Raw genomic sequence first — 17,533 nt, forward strand, 5'->3', positions numbered from 1 at the left:
AATAAGGTGAATAATGCATGCTTCAACATGAACACTCAAAAGCTTTATCTGGACTGGATTGGTTGAACTCTGCAGGATACACACCAACATTTATACACTTGACATTGTTTGTCAGGCACTCTGAGCTGCATTTTTCCTCTGCTTATTTGCAATCTTGCCAAGAGTTGGATGACAAGATTGATTCCACTCTCTATCTGTGAATTAAATATGATTCTTTGACCAGGAGATGGAATCAACACGTACCTCGGTGAAGTGTTATATAGCTTGAGCTTGACGTGTGAAAACAAATGATTGTTTTTTACAGCTTGTTATGTGCCTGACTATTGAAGTCCACCTGAAATTAGAGAGCTTGTTTTTTGCTTCAGCAAACACATCTGCTCTGTAAATCACTTGTTCCGTGTTTCGCCAGGGAAAAACACGCCACTAATGTCAGTTTGCAGGCGTGATGTCTAATTAGCTGCAGCACAATAAAAAGGCGTATAAACATACCTGCAATTATCAATGTCCGGTTAGATGCTGCTGTGGTCTTTACTCTCCAATACAACTAACGACACGCTGTCTGCACATAACGCGTAAACTACACCACATGTTTGTTTACTTGTGGCTCTGGTTCCGCTTGGCCCAGCGGCTGTCTTTCAAACAGACAAGCCCCTCCTCCAGCTGACCAATTACCGTCTACTGGTGGTGGTGGGGGTTGGAGCCGATCCTTAAGGTACACTCTGGACAGGACGCCACTCTATCACAGGGCCGACATGTAGAGACCAGACACACTCACATTTCATCAATGAACCTATCCCCATCGGAGAGAACCTGGAGAGAACCCTAACAGAAAGGAACCCAGACCGGGAATTGAACCCAGGACCCTCTCGCTGTGAGAGCCCCATTCAGCCCCCAGTTAACAATATAATACAATGATATACAATGTGTTAATGAGGTGCTGATTTTGTTACTTTTGGACCAGCCTGGTCTCACATCAAGGGCATCACATTGATCAATGAGAACCCATCCAGGTCAGTGTTATGTGCTCACAGCAACGTGTTTATTATTGAGAGCAAGAAGTCCCTTCATCAAACATACACATGACTTTTTCTCAGGGGACCAGTGTTTGTGTCCCATGTTAAAGAAAACGCCATGTGACAACATTTGACCATAATGACGTTTCTAACCTAAAATAAATGGGTTTTGAACACCTGAACCTTCAGCGTAAAGAAACTACGCACCGGGCTGTATGCCCAAGTATGACGAGCGTGGGGATGAAATCACATCGGTTGGACAGATCCGGGCTAGTTGTTTTTCCTTGTTTCTATTATGTTGAGCTCAGCGAACCGTCTCCTGTCTGTTGCTTCATATTTATTGGTCACATAAATAAAGTGCCATCAATTTTCCCATCTCACTTTTGGCAAGAAAAGTGAATAAGCGTATCCTCCAAAATGTCAATCAATGCCGTTCAAAGTGCAGAATGAATGAGGGCTTGGATGATGTCACAGTGCAGGTTTGAGAAGTAGGATCGCTATTCGCTGAGATGAAGGTAGCTTTGACCTTTTTGGCTTTAACTCATGTGGTGTACACATTTCTTCATTTTGCTCACCATCATGATCAAATGATGTGACTAACTGATGGACAGACAGACTGAATAAATGACTGAATGGCTGCAGAATCCAACAACATAGACGTGCTGAAAGTGTTTCTCGATCATAACGATTGCAGCGCGTGCCATTTTCTCCCCGGGGTCCCGGCGCTCACGGCACCTGGCGGAGGGCACGACTTAGAAGTTTCATTGTACGGATTTATAGCGTCTTTACGGCCCCGCTTCCTCCCCCGTCGTATTCCCACAAAGCCCTTGATTTGGGCTTTTCATAAAGTGAGCGCATAGGCACCGCTCCGGAGCCGCTGCCCTCGTCTCTCATCGGCCATCTGCAAGCAGTAAATCCTCAATATACCTCTGTTATGACGGGCATGTTGAGAGAACCATGGGGGTGGCTTTAAGAGATGCTTTCAGGGATAATTGTTTGACCATACTGAGGGACCTTTGATATGTTTTGCCCCATAAGACTCTCCTACATTTGATCCCTTGTGGTCCCACGAGTCAGTTTTGGTGATTCAGTTGACTACACACACAGACCGTCTTATCAATTACCTTAAGGATGATAAAGAAAGAAGATGAGAACCATGTGTGTGTTTATTAAAGCACATGTTTACATGTGTTTTCTAAATCTACTTGAGGGTTGGGAGGGGTTAGGGCTCCACAGGTGTACGCGGACCACTTTCATGGGACCGTTTCACATGTGACAGGACCAGCAGATGACCCCGCTGACATGGTCACATCGTTGTGGACCCACAGACAAATCACCTTTTTTTTTTTTAAAAGACACTTTAAGAGACACTCTGAAAAGCAACCAGATGGGGCCTGGAAAATCTTGTGCCGTCTTTTATTCCTCCATCTGCAATCATTCAGCCCTGATTCGCTCTCTCTTTTGTGATGCGTGAAATGTTGTGCGAGGATTTATACAAATTTAGCTGCGGGACAGATGTTTGAATATGGACAGATGTGAAAAGTGAGAATTGTCTTTAAAGAGACAATGTGTAAGATTTGTCCAGATCTTTAGTTTAAAAGATTCTGGGGGAAAAAACTTTTTCTTACATTGAACTTACATTATCAACAGAATGTAAATAGCTATCTGTATTGTGATGCAGAGATATGAACTTAAATGAGCACGCTAACTAGCTAGCTGCAGCCCGTAGTTTTAGACCTTTGGTTAGCAGTTAGCAGGGGTGAGTGCTAGCTATGCCCGGCAGGGTGGTCTCCTGGCCGTGGGGAGGACAAGACAGAGGTGCAAGTCGTTTTCTCATCTGTGCCGCTTTGGATTTATTCCAATAAACAAACTATCAAAACATACACAGAAACTATAAGCCCCCAGGTTAAAGGCACAAACACAGAGAAGGCTCACGTAAACTATAGGCTCACAAGACATCAAGATTATAAGATTACACTGTTATTTTCATCAAGTTTCAGCAGTTTAGTGTAAAGTCTGGTAATTAGTAGTTGTATTTTGTTTTTATTAAGACTGTTAATTTAGATTGATGGTAGAGGTGAAATGCTCAACCCTTTTTTTTGTAGCATGTGGGTTTAATGGTCCGTTTATATGATCGCAGCACGTGAGTTCTCTCTTCATCAAAGTCCATGTGTTCAATATCCACTCTGAGAGCTCTAGTTCTCCATGGAAGAAAAAAAAAAAAAACGCCAAGACATCCGAAGCAATCATTCTTCCATTGTTTGCTGTAAATGTTTCGGTACATACGCAGAATGTTTACGTTGAAGTACATTGTAGCGCACATTAGGGATGCTCTTAATGGGCTACAGTAAAAGCCCTTGCTAGTCAAGAGTTCAGGCAGGTGCAGACTCTTACAGTAGATAAAGGAGCCTGGCACTGGAGATGAGTTCACGACAATCACTGTGAGGCTTTTAGACGCCTTCTCCAAGCTCAATCTTCATTTCCCCTGACACTGATTTTGCAATAAGGATCCGGAGAAAAGGGGAATGTCCATCTATTCATTTTAATGATCCCTCATTATTGACTGCTGGCAGGGAGGGGGCGGGCAAAGGTAATGATTCTTTGTCTTTGCTGGCCAATCACTCCTCTTAAAGGAATAAGACTCTAAATAAGGCCACTAATGGATGCCCAGTATGACCTCAAGCTGACCCCGTATGCAGCCCAATGCAAACCGACTTCCCGACATGAGGGCGTGAGAGTTGCCTGCTTTAGTTATTTCTCGCGTTTTAGTGGTTTGGTTATGATTTGCCCAAATAGGTGGTTGAATCGTCATACGAAACATCTACCCACAAATTTCATGTGGTCTATAAATATTGATTTAGCAAGGTATGTTACTGAAGCCAAAGCCTTGATTCAGGGAGTACTTTTTTAACTTGAATTGTTAAAGCAACAATTGACATTTTCAGTGCACTTAGCACTTAGCTTAGCACATAGACTGCAAACGGGGGAAACAGCTGGCCCGGCCCTGTGCAAAGGTAACTGAATCTGCCACGGCTCTAAAGCACAAATATTAACATATGATATTGTTTTTTTGTTGGATTTTTTTACTTTTTAAAGGTGCTATTGACAACATTGGTAACATCCAGCCACTAGATATCACAACACAACTGTTGCTCGAAGCGCATGCGCCCTCAATGGGTTGCCAGTTTGTTGCACAGCCTGGGTTTCCATGGTCAAGTGGAGTGACACCCAGACAGACTCGGTTATGTCCAGTGATGAATCTTTCGTGGTATGAATTCATTTTGCAACATGTAGCTATAAATTTGGGTTACTTTGTGCGGTGGTGTTTCAAAATTCATGTAACGTTACCGTCAAACTCAGCCATTTTTTCGTTTTTTCCACACTAACTGGCAACCCCAAAGACTCTTGACCCCTGACTACGCAGAGATACCACGTGATACCAACGTCGTTATTCTATTGGCTCACAAGCCTTGCTAGAAGTCGCAGCCACACGTCACACATATACACAGAGGTAAACAAAATATTATTTTTTTAAATGATGATTCATTCACAAAAAAAAAGAAAAATTCATGAGAAGCGATACTTTGATTCTTCACCGTTCTAAAAGCTCTGTGGATGTATTTTTTTAATTATTCATTTGAATATAAATGTTATCAATATGACCTTTAAATCTTCTCACTCTCATTTTTTTCAAATACAGTTATCTTTATTTTTTCATACTGTAGCTAAACGTTATGTATATAAGATCATACAGTGTGTGCATTAAATTATTTAGCCTTGATTTTTGAATTTATGTATATGGGCGCATCTCAGCCGGTCTAAGCTGTCATCAGTCTGTCAAGGTAATGAACCCTACTTTACTGCAGCCTCCAACAGCTCTTTAAGGCCTACTTCACACCACTGAAGAAATACACTCAGGTATTAGTTCTTCTGCCTGGACGCTCTGCTGGATGATGGGTGGGCGGGGATGTTATTAGGAGCATTCATCTCCAAGGCTCCCCAAGCCATACTATACTGAAACTGACCACAAGACAACCCTATCATCCTCAAAGATTACCTGTCTCCTGCACTGTATATGAATGTTTTATCATAAAAGCTTTTCTTTTTTGCTAAGTGCCTCCTTGAGTGTTTGCTTTTAACTTTTGATTACTTTATGTCTTGTTGCAAAGAAGAAAAAAAGAAAAAAGGCCCTGGCCCATTTGAATATAATGGACTTAACGGGAAAGGTAGTCTCTCTTGCTTCATTTAAAGGATATATCACTGTGGTGTAATCCAACACAGCGGGTGTGAAAAAAAGTTTGAGCAAAGTGGTAATTCCAGTGTTTGAGTAAGTGGAGTTTCTCTCTTGATATTGTCAAAGTGGGCCGAGCAGGTGGAGCGAGTCAAGGTAGAAAACAGACATGACACCATCATCTAAATAAAACAGTATGACAGGCTGAGTATGGGATCCATATGTTTCCGCCTTTGAGGAAATATAGGATGTCATGCGTTGCAGTGTAAAAAGACTCATTTACAACCATTAAAAGTGGCTCAGTTCAACATATCTGCCTTTGATGTGGTGGATCACGTCTCATTTGGCTCTTTTTTTAATAAAAGATAGCTGAGTTTTTCTTTCATATTGTCTTCAGTCATTTTAGAAGAAAAAAAATATTTTTCTGTTGTTTGGTCTAGACGTTGAGGTTTCCAGCCCCTACTCCCTCCCCTCCTCCTCCTCCTCCTCCGCCTCCTTTTCTAGGCTTTACCAGACGTCGCGTTGCGAGAAGGGAATGGTCGATTGCATAACGGAAGGCGAGACAGGATCGTTCCTGGCCTTCTCACAAAATTCAATCATTCTCTGCATACTCCAATCCCATGACGGCCTATTAAAGAGCAGCGCGGGCTAGGATTTCCCCTCATGTGTTTTAAATTGAAATTACGGTCACAAAGTCTGCCATATGCATGAATGGAGGAAGACAAGGAGCGTAGGGAAAAGGAGATATCAAAATAGTTGGACTGAAGGAGAGAAAGGGAGAGGCAGACAGGGAGATAAGGAGGACTCCCGCTTTCTCCCGACAGATTACTTTAATCCTGCCACCCACGCTCACATTCACATTATTTGGCAGACTGTCCACCTTGTCTGAGTCTCACTGCCTCTGTATCATTGTTGAAAAAACAACAACATGGACAGGACACTGCAGGAAGAGGTGAAGTGTGAGACACAGGAGATGATGACCCCAGATGTTCTCTGGGGAACCACTGGGGTCTGAATCACACTGTGACTGACCATGAGTTCCTCATTCCTATTTGGAGTGGAAGAAGGACACACACACACACACACACACACACACACACACACACACACACATTAATACACCGACATGGCTATGAGACTCTCTCTCTAGTATGAGGAGGATCTGATGCAGACGTGACCCTGGACAAACTCCCCAGATGTATCACTCCACCGAAACTGACAAGAACAGTATCTCTATAATTTTGAGAATAAAAAAATTCCTTATTTGAAGGCCAGTTTATGTTTATGCTCAGGTTTAAACTATGTTGGTTTTATATTATTCAAAGGACATCCAAGATCCATGTATTTAAACACAACTTTTTTCTTCCTTAACAATTTAGCAAACGTGACTTGACGCAACAAAGTTGGGATTCTTTTTTTTAATGGTTTATTCTGATCATTCAATACTGTAGCACTACTTGAATATTGAAGCTTGACTGCAGCTGAGATGACAGCCTCAGTTCCTTGTGAGGATCTTTCAATCACACAGTGACATCTAGTGTTGGTTTCAAAGATGTGCAGGCTATCGATGCTAATGAATTGTTCAATGTCACATCATCAGAGGTGTCAAAAGTACAGACATACTCAAGAAGTACATATACTTGTGTTGAAAAAGACTCTGGTAAATGTACAAATACTGATTCAACATAATTACTCAAGTAAAAGTGAGACAGTACAGGCTCTGCATGTACTCAAAGTATCCTTATGAAGGACATTTCTACTGGCTGTTTTTTATTTCAAGCTTTAGCTGAATTTCACATCATATTTATAAGAAAAAAGTAATTATTAATTCCCCTCAAATGCATAATGTAACAAGCCTATTTGAAAAAGTAAGGAAAAGAAAGTACAGGTATTTGCTTTAAAATATAGGGAGTGAATTAAAAAGCTATCAGAAGTTACTGAGACCTGAAAAGTCTACATAATACAACAAAGTACTTTGTCACTTCCCACTTCTGCATATCATATGACAAATGTATGCATATATTGAGACAATAATTGCTTATTGTATCATGATACCGTGTAAATATGGGGGTAAATAAGCACAACGTACACCAACAGCGACCCAATTCACAAAAGACCTTATCTATAAATGTGAGGCGTGAATTTGTGCATAAATGAACATTCCAGACCATCTCCACATCACCTTATATTAAATTGAACAGATAAACCCTCCATTTAGAAGAGACGTTTTTGATAAGTCACAACTTTCTTTTGTGCATTCATTATTGAAAACACATTTGTTATGTATAGATCAATGCATTTAGACGTCATTGACAGGAAGTCTAACTTTCTTCATTTCCTCTCATCTGTTATACATTAAGGTGGAGTTAACAGGCTCAACAGGTGTTTCCTCTCATCAGTAAAACAAACAGAATGTGTACGAGCCTTTCATGGTAAAAGTAGGCGACACTGAAGAACAATTAAAAAAATGAAGGCTCCCTCGTGTGGCTCAAATGTGTACTGCAGTTGTAAATATTAAATAAAAGAATATGGAAGAAATTCTGCTAATTAATCTGGCGACCCAAATAAAATCTCCTGCGACCCATTCTTCGGGAATGACTGCATTAAAGGATGGATGGACTATTAATTACATGGCTATTCCACTTTAACAAAACACACAGCAGAACATATTTAAGACAGCTCCATGACATTTGGATCGACCCTGCTGTGGTCCTTTTTCCCCTCTGTGCCCCCTCTACCCATAAAACCTTCTGCCCCAGCTCACTTACAATAAGGGGAATGTTTATGATCATTTTAACCAAAATGCACTCATTAAGACAACCTTAAAAACATGTTTTATTTGGTATTTTTGAACAGTTTCCCAACACAAGTAACTTATACAACGCATGTTAGTATGTACAAACATTGCACCAAAAACCAGCAAAAACCTTTCAGATTCTCACAATTAAGGCATTTCAAGCCAAAAGTACCACAAGTTCTTATAAAAGCAACAACAATCCATTATACTTTCACATCACATCACAATTCAAGTAAACTGGCTATGACCTCTGAATTGAGAAGGGATTGTAAAATGACAGTAGTGATAATGTAGGTGTCATCTCAGCCTTGTGCTAACCCCACACGTTAATAAAAACAGACATCTGTAAATAACATAAACCATCATGTTTAGATAACAGCAAATGAGGTAAACGTCCTCAGGGAGTGACACTGTTGTAGGTAAACAGATCCGTTGAAACAAGTATGATGACTACAATGACTTCAGTGCATCTAAAATAAGAGCTAGTTATCGTTTAGTTTTGTTCAGCAGTGTTTCACTTAAACATATTTATTCACTACATTGGACACTTGGTGTTGCAAGCATCACCTGACTTGAAAAGTCCATATACACTGACCAATGGGAACATAGATAAAGCCCCAACCATGGAGCCCAATTGCACTACTGCTCCACACCACACAAGGGCACTGTGGCCCTCATCCCTCAGAATCACCCCAATGATGACCTTCACGTAGGACAAGGACAGGGCAAACAGCACCCAGGCCAGCACCTGCAACACAGAAACAGGGCAATATTGTATATTACAAAGATCTGACACCTCAACAGGTTGGGAAAGTATATTTTTACAATCAAAACTGACTTAAGTTCACCAGTGTTCACCTCCTCTCTGGAGAAAGTGCTGCCAGTGGTTTTCGCGCTCATACAACTTGATCAGGCTGCTTATAGCACAGATTTAGACTTTATTGTCAGAGCACCATTAAAAATTCACAAATGTTGAAGACGTTGAAGCAACATCTAAGCTAAGACTTGACTACTAAACCCCAAATTGCTCAGAGGGAAACTGAAGAGAAGCTGACTCTCAACATCTCTTCAGGTCAAAATCTGTCAACGCTTTTATTTTTATCTCGTGTTCATCAGTTGCTAGCAACTTTTGCTGCACAGTTCACCTCTCGCTTTCTCCTTCTTTTTCATTGCTCATAGGCGAGATTTGATTATTGTAGTTATAACAAAAGAGTGACAGCTAATTAAGCAACTTAATCAGGTCAGCCAAGACAGAGCTGTCACAATTTATTCTCATAATCCGATAATCACACTGAACATTAAGGTGTGACCTTTAGAGGTGGATTGCAATTTCATTCTTAGGCGTAGCACTTAAAAGGAGGAACATAAAATCTAAAATTAACTGCAATTAAGTCACATATTTTGCAGTCCAAAGAAAGAAAGAAAGAAAGTCTTACGATGACTGCAGTTCCAGAGGCACTGTTGACCAGCAGGGGGCAGGGACTGAGAGCGGCCATGGCCATGATGTAGGCTCCAAATCCAGTCCCAGTCATGGCCAAGAAACCCATGAGGATTAGAGACCTGGACAAAAAAGATTGATGCATTTTCTGATCATTTTATGTTATGTTATGTTATGTTTTATGTTATATAGAACCACTTTGCTTCATGAAACGCCATAATACAAGAGATTAAATGATTTCAGTACTTTAAATCTACGAGCTCAAGTGATGGCCAGAGATGGACAAAAACCTTTAAGATGTAGAAGCTGGTTCTAGTAATCATACCTACCTAATCGGCACAAACATGGCGATGAAGCAGGCCACTGGGTTGGCAACAGCTGCCATGGTGGCAGCTAGATGGTAGGCCTTGTTCCCATAGGGCAGGCAGGAGTACGACTGGACTGAAGGCAGCACCGCGTTGGTCAGAGCATTGACCCAAGCCAGTATAACAAAGATGAAGACCACCTCCAGAATGCTATAAGTCCCCCTCCCAAAAGAGCTCCTGGGCTCCAACAGGACGGCCTCCAGTGGGCAGATCATAGGCTTCTGCTCTGGTGTCTTGGCGTGCAGAGAAAGACCTTGCTCTCTCTTCCCAGAGTCAGGATCGCTACTGAAGTACAGGTCTTTCTGTCTCTCTCGCGCCACATCTGGGTGATGATTGAGCAGGATGAAGGCTACAAGGCACACGACCATCATGGCGCTAAGGAACACGAAGAAGACCTGGGCGGAGAATCTAGCTGGCTGGTAGACGGCTCGCAGCTTTTCACCACCAACCTCAGCTGTTTGGTTGGCTGCACCAGCCAGCGTGGCGTTCTCACAGTGGACTACGCCCACACCTTGAATCAGAGCCACCAGCGCAGGCACCAGGCCGCTGAGGCCTTCGCCGGCAAAGTACGTGGTGAGGTACTGTGGAGGCAGGCGCATCATGAAAGGCAGAAACGTAACAGAGGAGGTGCAGTCCACCACGGAGAGCAGGAAGCTCAACACCAGCAGGGGCACGCTGTGCAAAGAGCCCCCCCCCATCGTCACCGTGTGCTTCCAGAAGAACGCCAGCAGGAATGTAGCGACGATCCCCAACCCCACAATGCAGTAGATGACTGGCCGCTCCCCTAGCACCCCCGGGCGGAAGCGGTGCATCAGAGTGATGAATAGAGGACCTATGTTGGCCATCTGGATGATGATCGTGAGGTACGATGGCAGATACCAGCCCTCCGGGAGCTCCGATACGACCAGGGGCAGCTCCACCCACATCCCGTTGATGGCCACCCAGGATCCCATGCCGAAGAGGCACGCCAGCACGTGAGTCAGCATCGACATGACGGAGGCAGAGGCGAGGGTCACTCAGGGAATCTGAAATCCAGGCACATGATGGGACAGTTTTATCAACTTCACCAAAATCTAGAAAAAACATAGATAATGACCAGCTGATATATTTTTAAAAATTGGTGTCTGAGCCTTTGATGGATATGCTAAAAAAAATAAATGTATTAAATTATTTCAACTCACCTCTCACTGTCCTCAGACACAGCGGAATGTTTTAGCAAACGATTTAAGAAACACAGGTGTTTAAACACGATTACCTTATTGTTTGGCATGTTGACATAGGAATGTCACAGGTATTTAATCACACACCAAACGTATTACTAATTAAATATATGCCCTGCTGTAGGCCATCTTATCTTATCTAGTTATTTTTTTTTTGGACCCCCACTTTCAAACTAGTTCCGGCACCACTGTGCCACAGCCAGTGTTCCCAAAATTATAAAATTTGGATTTAAAGATATTCCACTCAACAAGAGAAACCATTTGCCGTTTGCAGCGCAAAAATATCCGACACATCCAGCACCACGTCAAATTTCATCCGCCATTTCCGTCTACACAAAGAAAATTAAGAAACGTCTCTAGCTAGCTTCAACATTCTTTTTAATCTAACGTTTGTTGTAAATAAAAGGAATGGTTTGCTGCCCTTCCCAAGATAAACTACTGTGTTGACTCTGTCCGGTAATTATTGTTAGGTACACCTGGCCCTGTACTCGTTCCTAGTAATTCTGATCCCGCTGGTCCTAGTGAGTATTTATAATTATTCTTTAGCCTTATATCCCCTTCCTCTATTTGTTAGCCCTTTTGTGCAAAGGAAGGCTACATAAAACTTAGGCTGCAGTCTCTTAAAGTTTTAAGATGGTTGTCTTTCAGCTTATTATATTTCTATGACTTGACTTGTGACTTGCTTGACCTAAGCTATGACTTGACTTGACTTGACTCGACTCTCACAAAAATGACTTGGGACTTGCTTGAGACTTGAAGGTTAAGACTTGAGACCTTTATATGTGTGACTTACACCCATCTCTGGTACATCCATAGAGAGACATACATGTTTGTACCAAGTTTCACTATAACCCATCCACTAGTTGTTGATGTTTACTAACTACATTTGAGCACAGCTGAATGTCATGTGTTTCTGAGTACAAAAGCATATCCCCATGTGGCAGCGAGTAACCTTCCTGGTCTCCCTTTACTCTACTTTACACTCCAAACCTCTGTCATGTGCTGTGAGGATGCCTGACCTTTCCCACACTGACACACTGCTCCCATTAAAAGCCCCATGTGGCTGTGACATAAACAGATACACTATATGGAATAAGTTTGCCTATTACTTTCTGTTACTGAAACAAACCACAGTCGTTAAACATGATTCTTGCTACCTGCTTCTAAATACAATATCTAAAACCTACACAGGCATCCTGGTTCATTTTCATCCCTCTAAGGGAAGCTTATGGGCAAAGAGTTTAACCTTGTGGTTGTAGGATAACCAAAGAACTACCAACATCCTCCATACATACACCTTCCACAGATCTAGGGAGTCCAAACATCCCATCTTACCTTGTTCAGAGCTAAACCCAGAAGCTCTCCTCTTCCCTCTTTCGTTTCATAAACTGTCACTCCATTGTGATCAACGTTATTTCTGTTAAATCAGCTGCCGTGTGGGTGTGGGAAAGTGTACGCATTTCCCTCCCCCCACACACCCATTCACACACACACACACACATGCTACCATTCTGCTTCCGTGTCTCTGCTGCTGCTGCACTTGACAGGGGAGGAGCTGCACAGGCGCGCATGTCCTCAAATGACACTTCTCTCCTTCTATTGGAGGGCAGTTTGAAAGTCATGCGGCCATGTGGTCTGTGTGAGGGAGAAGAGCTCCTCCTCTTTGTGCTCCCTCCCCCAGCCATACGGCCTTGAGGCCTGTTCTCCTCTAAACACACAGGCTGCAATGTGGAGTCGGACTAGTGAACCGGCTTTTGGTTTCACACTCAGTTAACTTATGTATGAAATATTAGAAAACCACACAGACTTTCCTTCTATTCCACCGTCCCCGACTCGGTGCGTTTCTTATAGCCTGCAGAGCCTCTTTTGGTTTTTCACTGAGCCAGCAGCTCTTTCGGGTTGCATCCCTTGTTTCACAATCATCTTGGATGATACAATTACTCAACTGAAAAGACCAGTTTGTTAAGTCGAAAAGCTCAGAACACACAGCGTGGCGTCTATTCATCTACCCTGCAAACAAAAACCCATGAGGTCTATCTCCTCTGTCCACCCTGGTGATCCTTTTGTCTTTTGAATGAATTGCCACAAAGTCTGGTGCACACATTCATGCCAGAAGAACTTTGGTGATCCTTTCCGTTTTTGTCGAGCACCATCATCAGGTCAAAATTATAATTTTTAATAATTCTTGATTTCATTTAACAACACTGGTAGTCAGATTTTACTACATTCTCAGAAACACAAACCAGAATGCTTTTCTGCAAGCTCACACGCACCTGTCATAATATTGTCCACAGACAGTCAAAGCGTTGCGTTTTTGCAAGGTTGTCAGCTACAAACAGGAGGGTTGGGAGCTGCCTTGGTGAAGCTAAGAATGTAGAAGAATCCATTTTATAAACATTAAATTTGCTTCAAAGTTGCTTTCTCATATAGCCTATATAATATTGAAAATAGTGTGAAAATACTGTGTATTGACACTGAGATCTTAAATTGCAATTACACATTAAATAGATGAAAACGTGACCTACATTAAAGTGATTTGAAATGAATGTGAGAAAGTTTGTGTCATAAAATGTTTAGGTATCATTAAAAATGCGTATTGCAAAGTGCACTTTTCCAAAAGGAGAATACTCAAACAATTCTAATCCTATACAGTTGCATTAGAGGAGGACCATTGCTAAGGATAAGGATTTGTCTGTGTGTGTGTTTTACAAAACTCTAAACTGGACAATTGAATTCCTCATTTGTCGATACACAATAAGCTATCTGAAAGTTGTAAATCACATCTATTCATCATTCTAGATAAGACGAGACACCACCTACCTGCTTGTGGGGAAAAAGCAAAGTCAGTTCTGGTGAGAGAAAGTGAGCTGAGGGTTACTCTGCTCGGAGGTGTGGGAGCACAGTGGCCTCCTGATGTGTCTTTGTGTAGAGTTCACACACACACACACACACACACACACATCGGGGTTTTGCACATTTACTACTCTGGATCTCTGAATCTGTGTCATGTGACTGCAGAGGGGGCTGAGCCAGGGGTCCAGTTATGGAACCAAAGTCCTCAGCAGCAGGGGTGGGTGGAGGAAGGGAATGTGGACAGTGGGGAGGAAGGGACGGATCTAGGATGGATGGATGGAGCTTAGATAACGCTGGCATGAAAGTACTGAAAAGGGAACACACCATATCTTCCAATTACTACACGAACATGAAGGTTCTCTCCAGTTTGGTACGGGGCGAGCACAGGCAGCTTATCCAACCAGAAGATTAATTTGGACAGCGTCCTGAGTGTTTTTTTGATCGAGGTCAGTCTGACTTTTGTTCAACACAAATTCCAGCCCAAATGAATGACACCCATTGCGCACTCACGTCACAGTATTTCACCCTTGCACCCACCTCTGAGTCTGCCCTGACTGGTACTAGATGTTCCCTTCTTGAACAACAGCGTTTCTTTGCGAGCCAGTAACAGCAACGTGAATGCCTTTTGATACAGGAAATAAAAAGCTTACAGAGCTTTTGGATGTGGGTTCAAAGCGATTGCGGAGTGTTTGTTGCTGCATGCCAAAATACCAAACAGTGTTTATGTTGAAATGATTCATTCGTACAAGGAAATAAGTATTGCTCTCTGTATTGCTCTCATCCTGTTTTGTTGTTTGCAAGTTGGCCTTTGAAATGTTTTGAATAAACATCACATTTAGTCCAATTATTAGCTTAATTGACTTGAAATGTCACTGAAAGGGTCGACACAGACAGTCTCTGTTGTAACAGCAGGATGTTTGCATAGCCAAGTGAACGTTATTGTGGCGTAATTGCATCACCTCTCTGCTACACTCCAAAATATTGCTTCATCCTAAATGTGTAAACTCGTGAGCAAATACACTGACGACCAGCCACGGGACAGAGTTGTTTTGCTAAAACCTCAAGACTGTCATGGTGAATGTTTGTATAGAAATGCTGTAGAAGGGCTTATGTGATTAAACAAATATGTGCTGTTGGTGCTGCACGTACGTGTAAGCGAGTCTGAAAGGTTCACTTGTTAGACATTGCCAGGGGGGCAACCTGAGCTGGGGATCCACAGATCGAATTTGTGCCATTGAGAATTTATCATTTAATATGATACGAAACTAGTAAGTCAGAGGGGAGAACAGGCATTCAAGCATTATATCCAAAACATAATATGGAAGTTCGGGGAACAAAACACAAAGAGCAAGCAAGCAGCTTGAGAAATGAACACAGTGACCTCAACATTTTCCATCATAGGAAAACATCCAACAGGTCTTTGTGATCTCTTCAATTTACACAGAAATCTAAATATTGACAGAGAAGTCAACAATGTGAAAAGAATATTAGAATGTGGAGAAATTGTTCAATCGATTTTGAATAAACATTTTTAGATTCAAAATGAATGGAGGAATAAGAACTGAAGGTGGCAGTAAGGAGACAGCGTGGATGCCAACTGTCAAAGAAGAAGCAGAAGAAGAAGAAGAAGAAGAAGAAGAAGACACTGGAAATTGGAGGCACTACCAAGTGGAAACAGCTGTCCCTTCACAGTAGGCTCTCCTTACAATTCAAAACGTTTTTACGCCTCAATAAAACCGCTTTTATATAACAGCATTTCCCCTCATGTTTAATGGCCCTCTCTGTTCTGTTTTGCATGGACAGGAAGCTCAACATTTCTCTAACCAATCAGTGAAGAGTTAAACCACACCAAAGCAACTCATCGATGAAAAGTGAGAAAAAGAGGTGGGCACTTGTCTTTATTCATTAAGATAATTATGAATTGTACAGTGCACAATGGACAAAAAATGTAATTGCTTGAGAATATGATCACCTGATCGTCTCTTTTAAAATAACCTGTATTAAAAGTTTATCTAGGCAGCAATTATCCGATAACCTAGTGGACTGTATGTCGGTTTAACAATCAACAATAATTTCTTATTAAAGCACATTATAGTATGTTGAAAAAAGCAATGAAGTCATAGTATAGTATGTTGAAAAAAGTTAGCTAAAAAAAGTCACAGTATAGTATGTCAGTCAAAAGTTCATAAAGTCATGAAAAGGTCATATTAATGTGTCAAAAAAGTAATAGTATAGTATGTCGAAATAGTGAAAAAAGTCATAAAATAAGTCATCATATAGTATGTTGACCAAAGTCATAAAATAAGTCATAGTATAGTATGTTGAAAACAGTAATAAAATAAGTCATCATATAGTATGTTGACCAAAGTCATAAAATAAGTCATAGTATAGTATGTTGAAAACAGTAATAAAATATGTCATAGTATAGTATGTTGAACAAAGTCATAAAATAAGTCATAGTATAGTATGTTGAACAAAGTCATAAAATAAGTCATAGTATAGTATGTTGAAAACAGTAATAAAATAAGTCATAGTATAGTATGTTGAACAAAGTCATAAAATAAGTCAGTATAGTATGTTGAAAACAGTAATAAAATATGTCATAGTATAGTATGTTGAACAAAGTCACAAAATATGTCATAGTATAGTATGTTGAACAAAGTCATAAAATAAGTCATAGTATAGTATGTTGAACAAAGTCATAAAATAAGTCATAGTATAGTATGTTGAACAAAGTCATAAAATGTCATAGTATAGTATGTTGAACAAAGTCATAAAATATGTCATAGTATAGTATGTTGAACAAAGTCATAAAATATGTCATAGTATAGTATGTTGAAAACAGTAATAAAATAAGTCATAGTATAGTATGTTGAACAAAGTCATAAAATATGTCATAGTATAGTATGTTGAACAAAGTCATAAAATATGTCATAGTATAGTATGTTGAAAACAGTAATAAAATATGTCATAGTATAGTATGTTGAACAAAGTCATAAAATAAGTCATAGTATAGTATGTTGAACAAAGTCATAAAATATGTCATAGTATAGTATGTTGAACAAAGTCATAAAATATGTCATAGTATAGTATGTTGAAAACAGTAATAAAATAAGTCATAGTATAGTATGTTGAACAAAGTCATAAAATAAGTCATAGTATAGTATGTTGAAAACAGTAATAAAATAAGTCATAGTATAGTATGTTGAACAAAGTCATAAAATAAGTCATAGTATAGTATGTTGAAAACAGTAATAAAATATGTCATAGTATAGTATGTTGAAAACAGTAATAAAATAAGTCATAGTATAGTATGGTGAACAAAGTCATAAAATAAGTCATAGTATAGTATGTTGAAAACAGTAATAAAATAAGTCATAGTATGTTGAACAAAGTCATAAAATAAGTCATAGTATATTGAACAAAGTCATAAAATAAGTCATAGTATAGTATGTTGAACAAAGTCATAAAATAAGTCATAGTATAGTATGTTGAACAAAGTCATAAAATATGTCATAGTATAGTATGTTGAACAAAGTCATAAAATAAGTCATAGTATAGTATGTTGAACAAAGTCATAAAATATGTCATAGTATAGTATGTTGAACAAAGTCAT

At 40.4% G+C, this 17,533-nt stretch overlaps 1 protein-coding gene across 1 annotated transcript; it reads right to left on the reverse strand.

The window, feature by feature from the left end:
- Positions 1-8,061: 8,061 nt before the first annotated feature.
- Positions 8,062-12,515, reverse strand: slc52a3-2b (solute carrier family 52 member 3-2b). Its single transcript, XM_084026869.1, has 4 exons — positions 12,400-12,515; positions 9,809-10,869; positions 9,478-9,601; positions 8,062-8,789 (listed from the first exon to the last, which is right to left on the reverse strand). Exons 2-4 carry the CDS (start codon positions 10,834-10,836, stop codon positions 8,577-8,579), a joined length of 1,365 nt encoding a protein of 454 aa, XP_083882995.1. The 5' UTR covers positions 10,837-10,869; positions 12,400-12,515; the 3' UTR covers positions 8,062-8,576.
- Positions 12,516-17,533: the final 5,018 nt, after the last annotated feature.

The sequence above is a fragment of the Eutrigla gurnardus genome (genome assembly GCF_963514095.1).
Source record: "Eutrigla gurnardus genome assembly, chromosome: 14".
NCBI lineage: Eukaryota > Metazoa > Chordata > Actinopteri > Perciformes > Triglidae > Eutrigla > Eutrigla gurnardus.

Excerpts from the sequence above, each read along its gene's own strand:
- slc52a3-2b (XM_084026869.1), bottom strand. The coding sequence starts at position 10,836 with ATGTCGATGCTGACTCACGTGCTGGCGTGCCTCTTCGGCATGGGATCC. Across the intron at positions 9,602-9,808 it reads GCCATGTTTGTGCCGATTAG|GTCTCTAATCCTCATGGGTT; the intron begins GTAGGTATGATT and ends TTTTTTGTCCAG. Across the intron at positions 8,790-9,477 it reads CCTCTGGAACTGCAGTCATC|GTGCTGGCCTGGGTGCTGTT; the intron begins GTAAGACTTTCT and ends TCTGTGTTGCAG.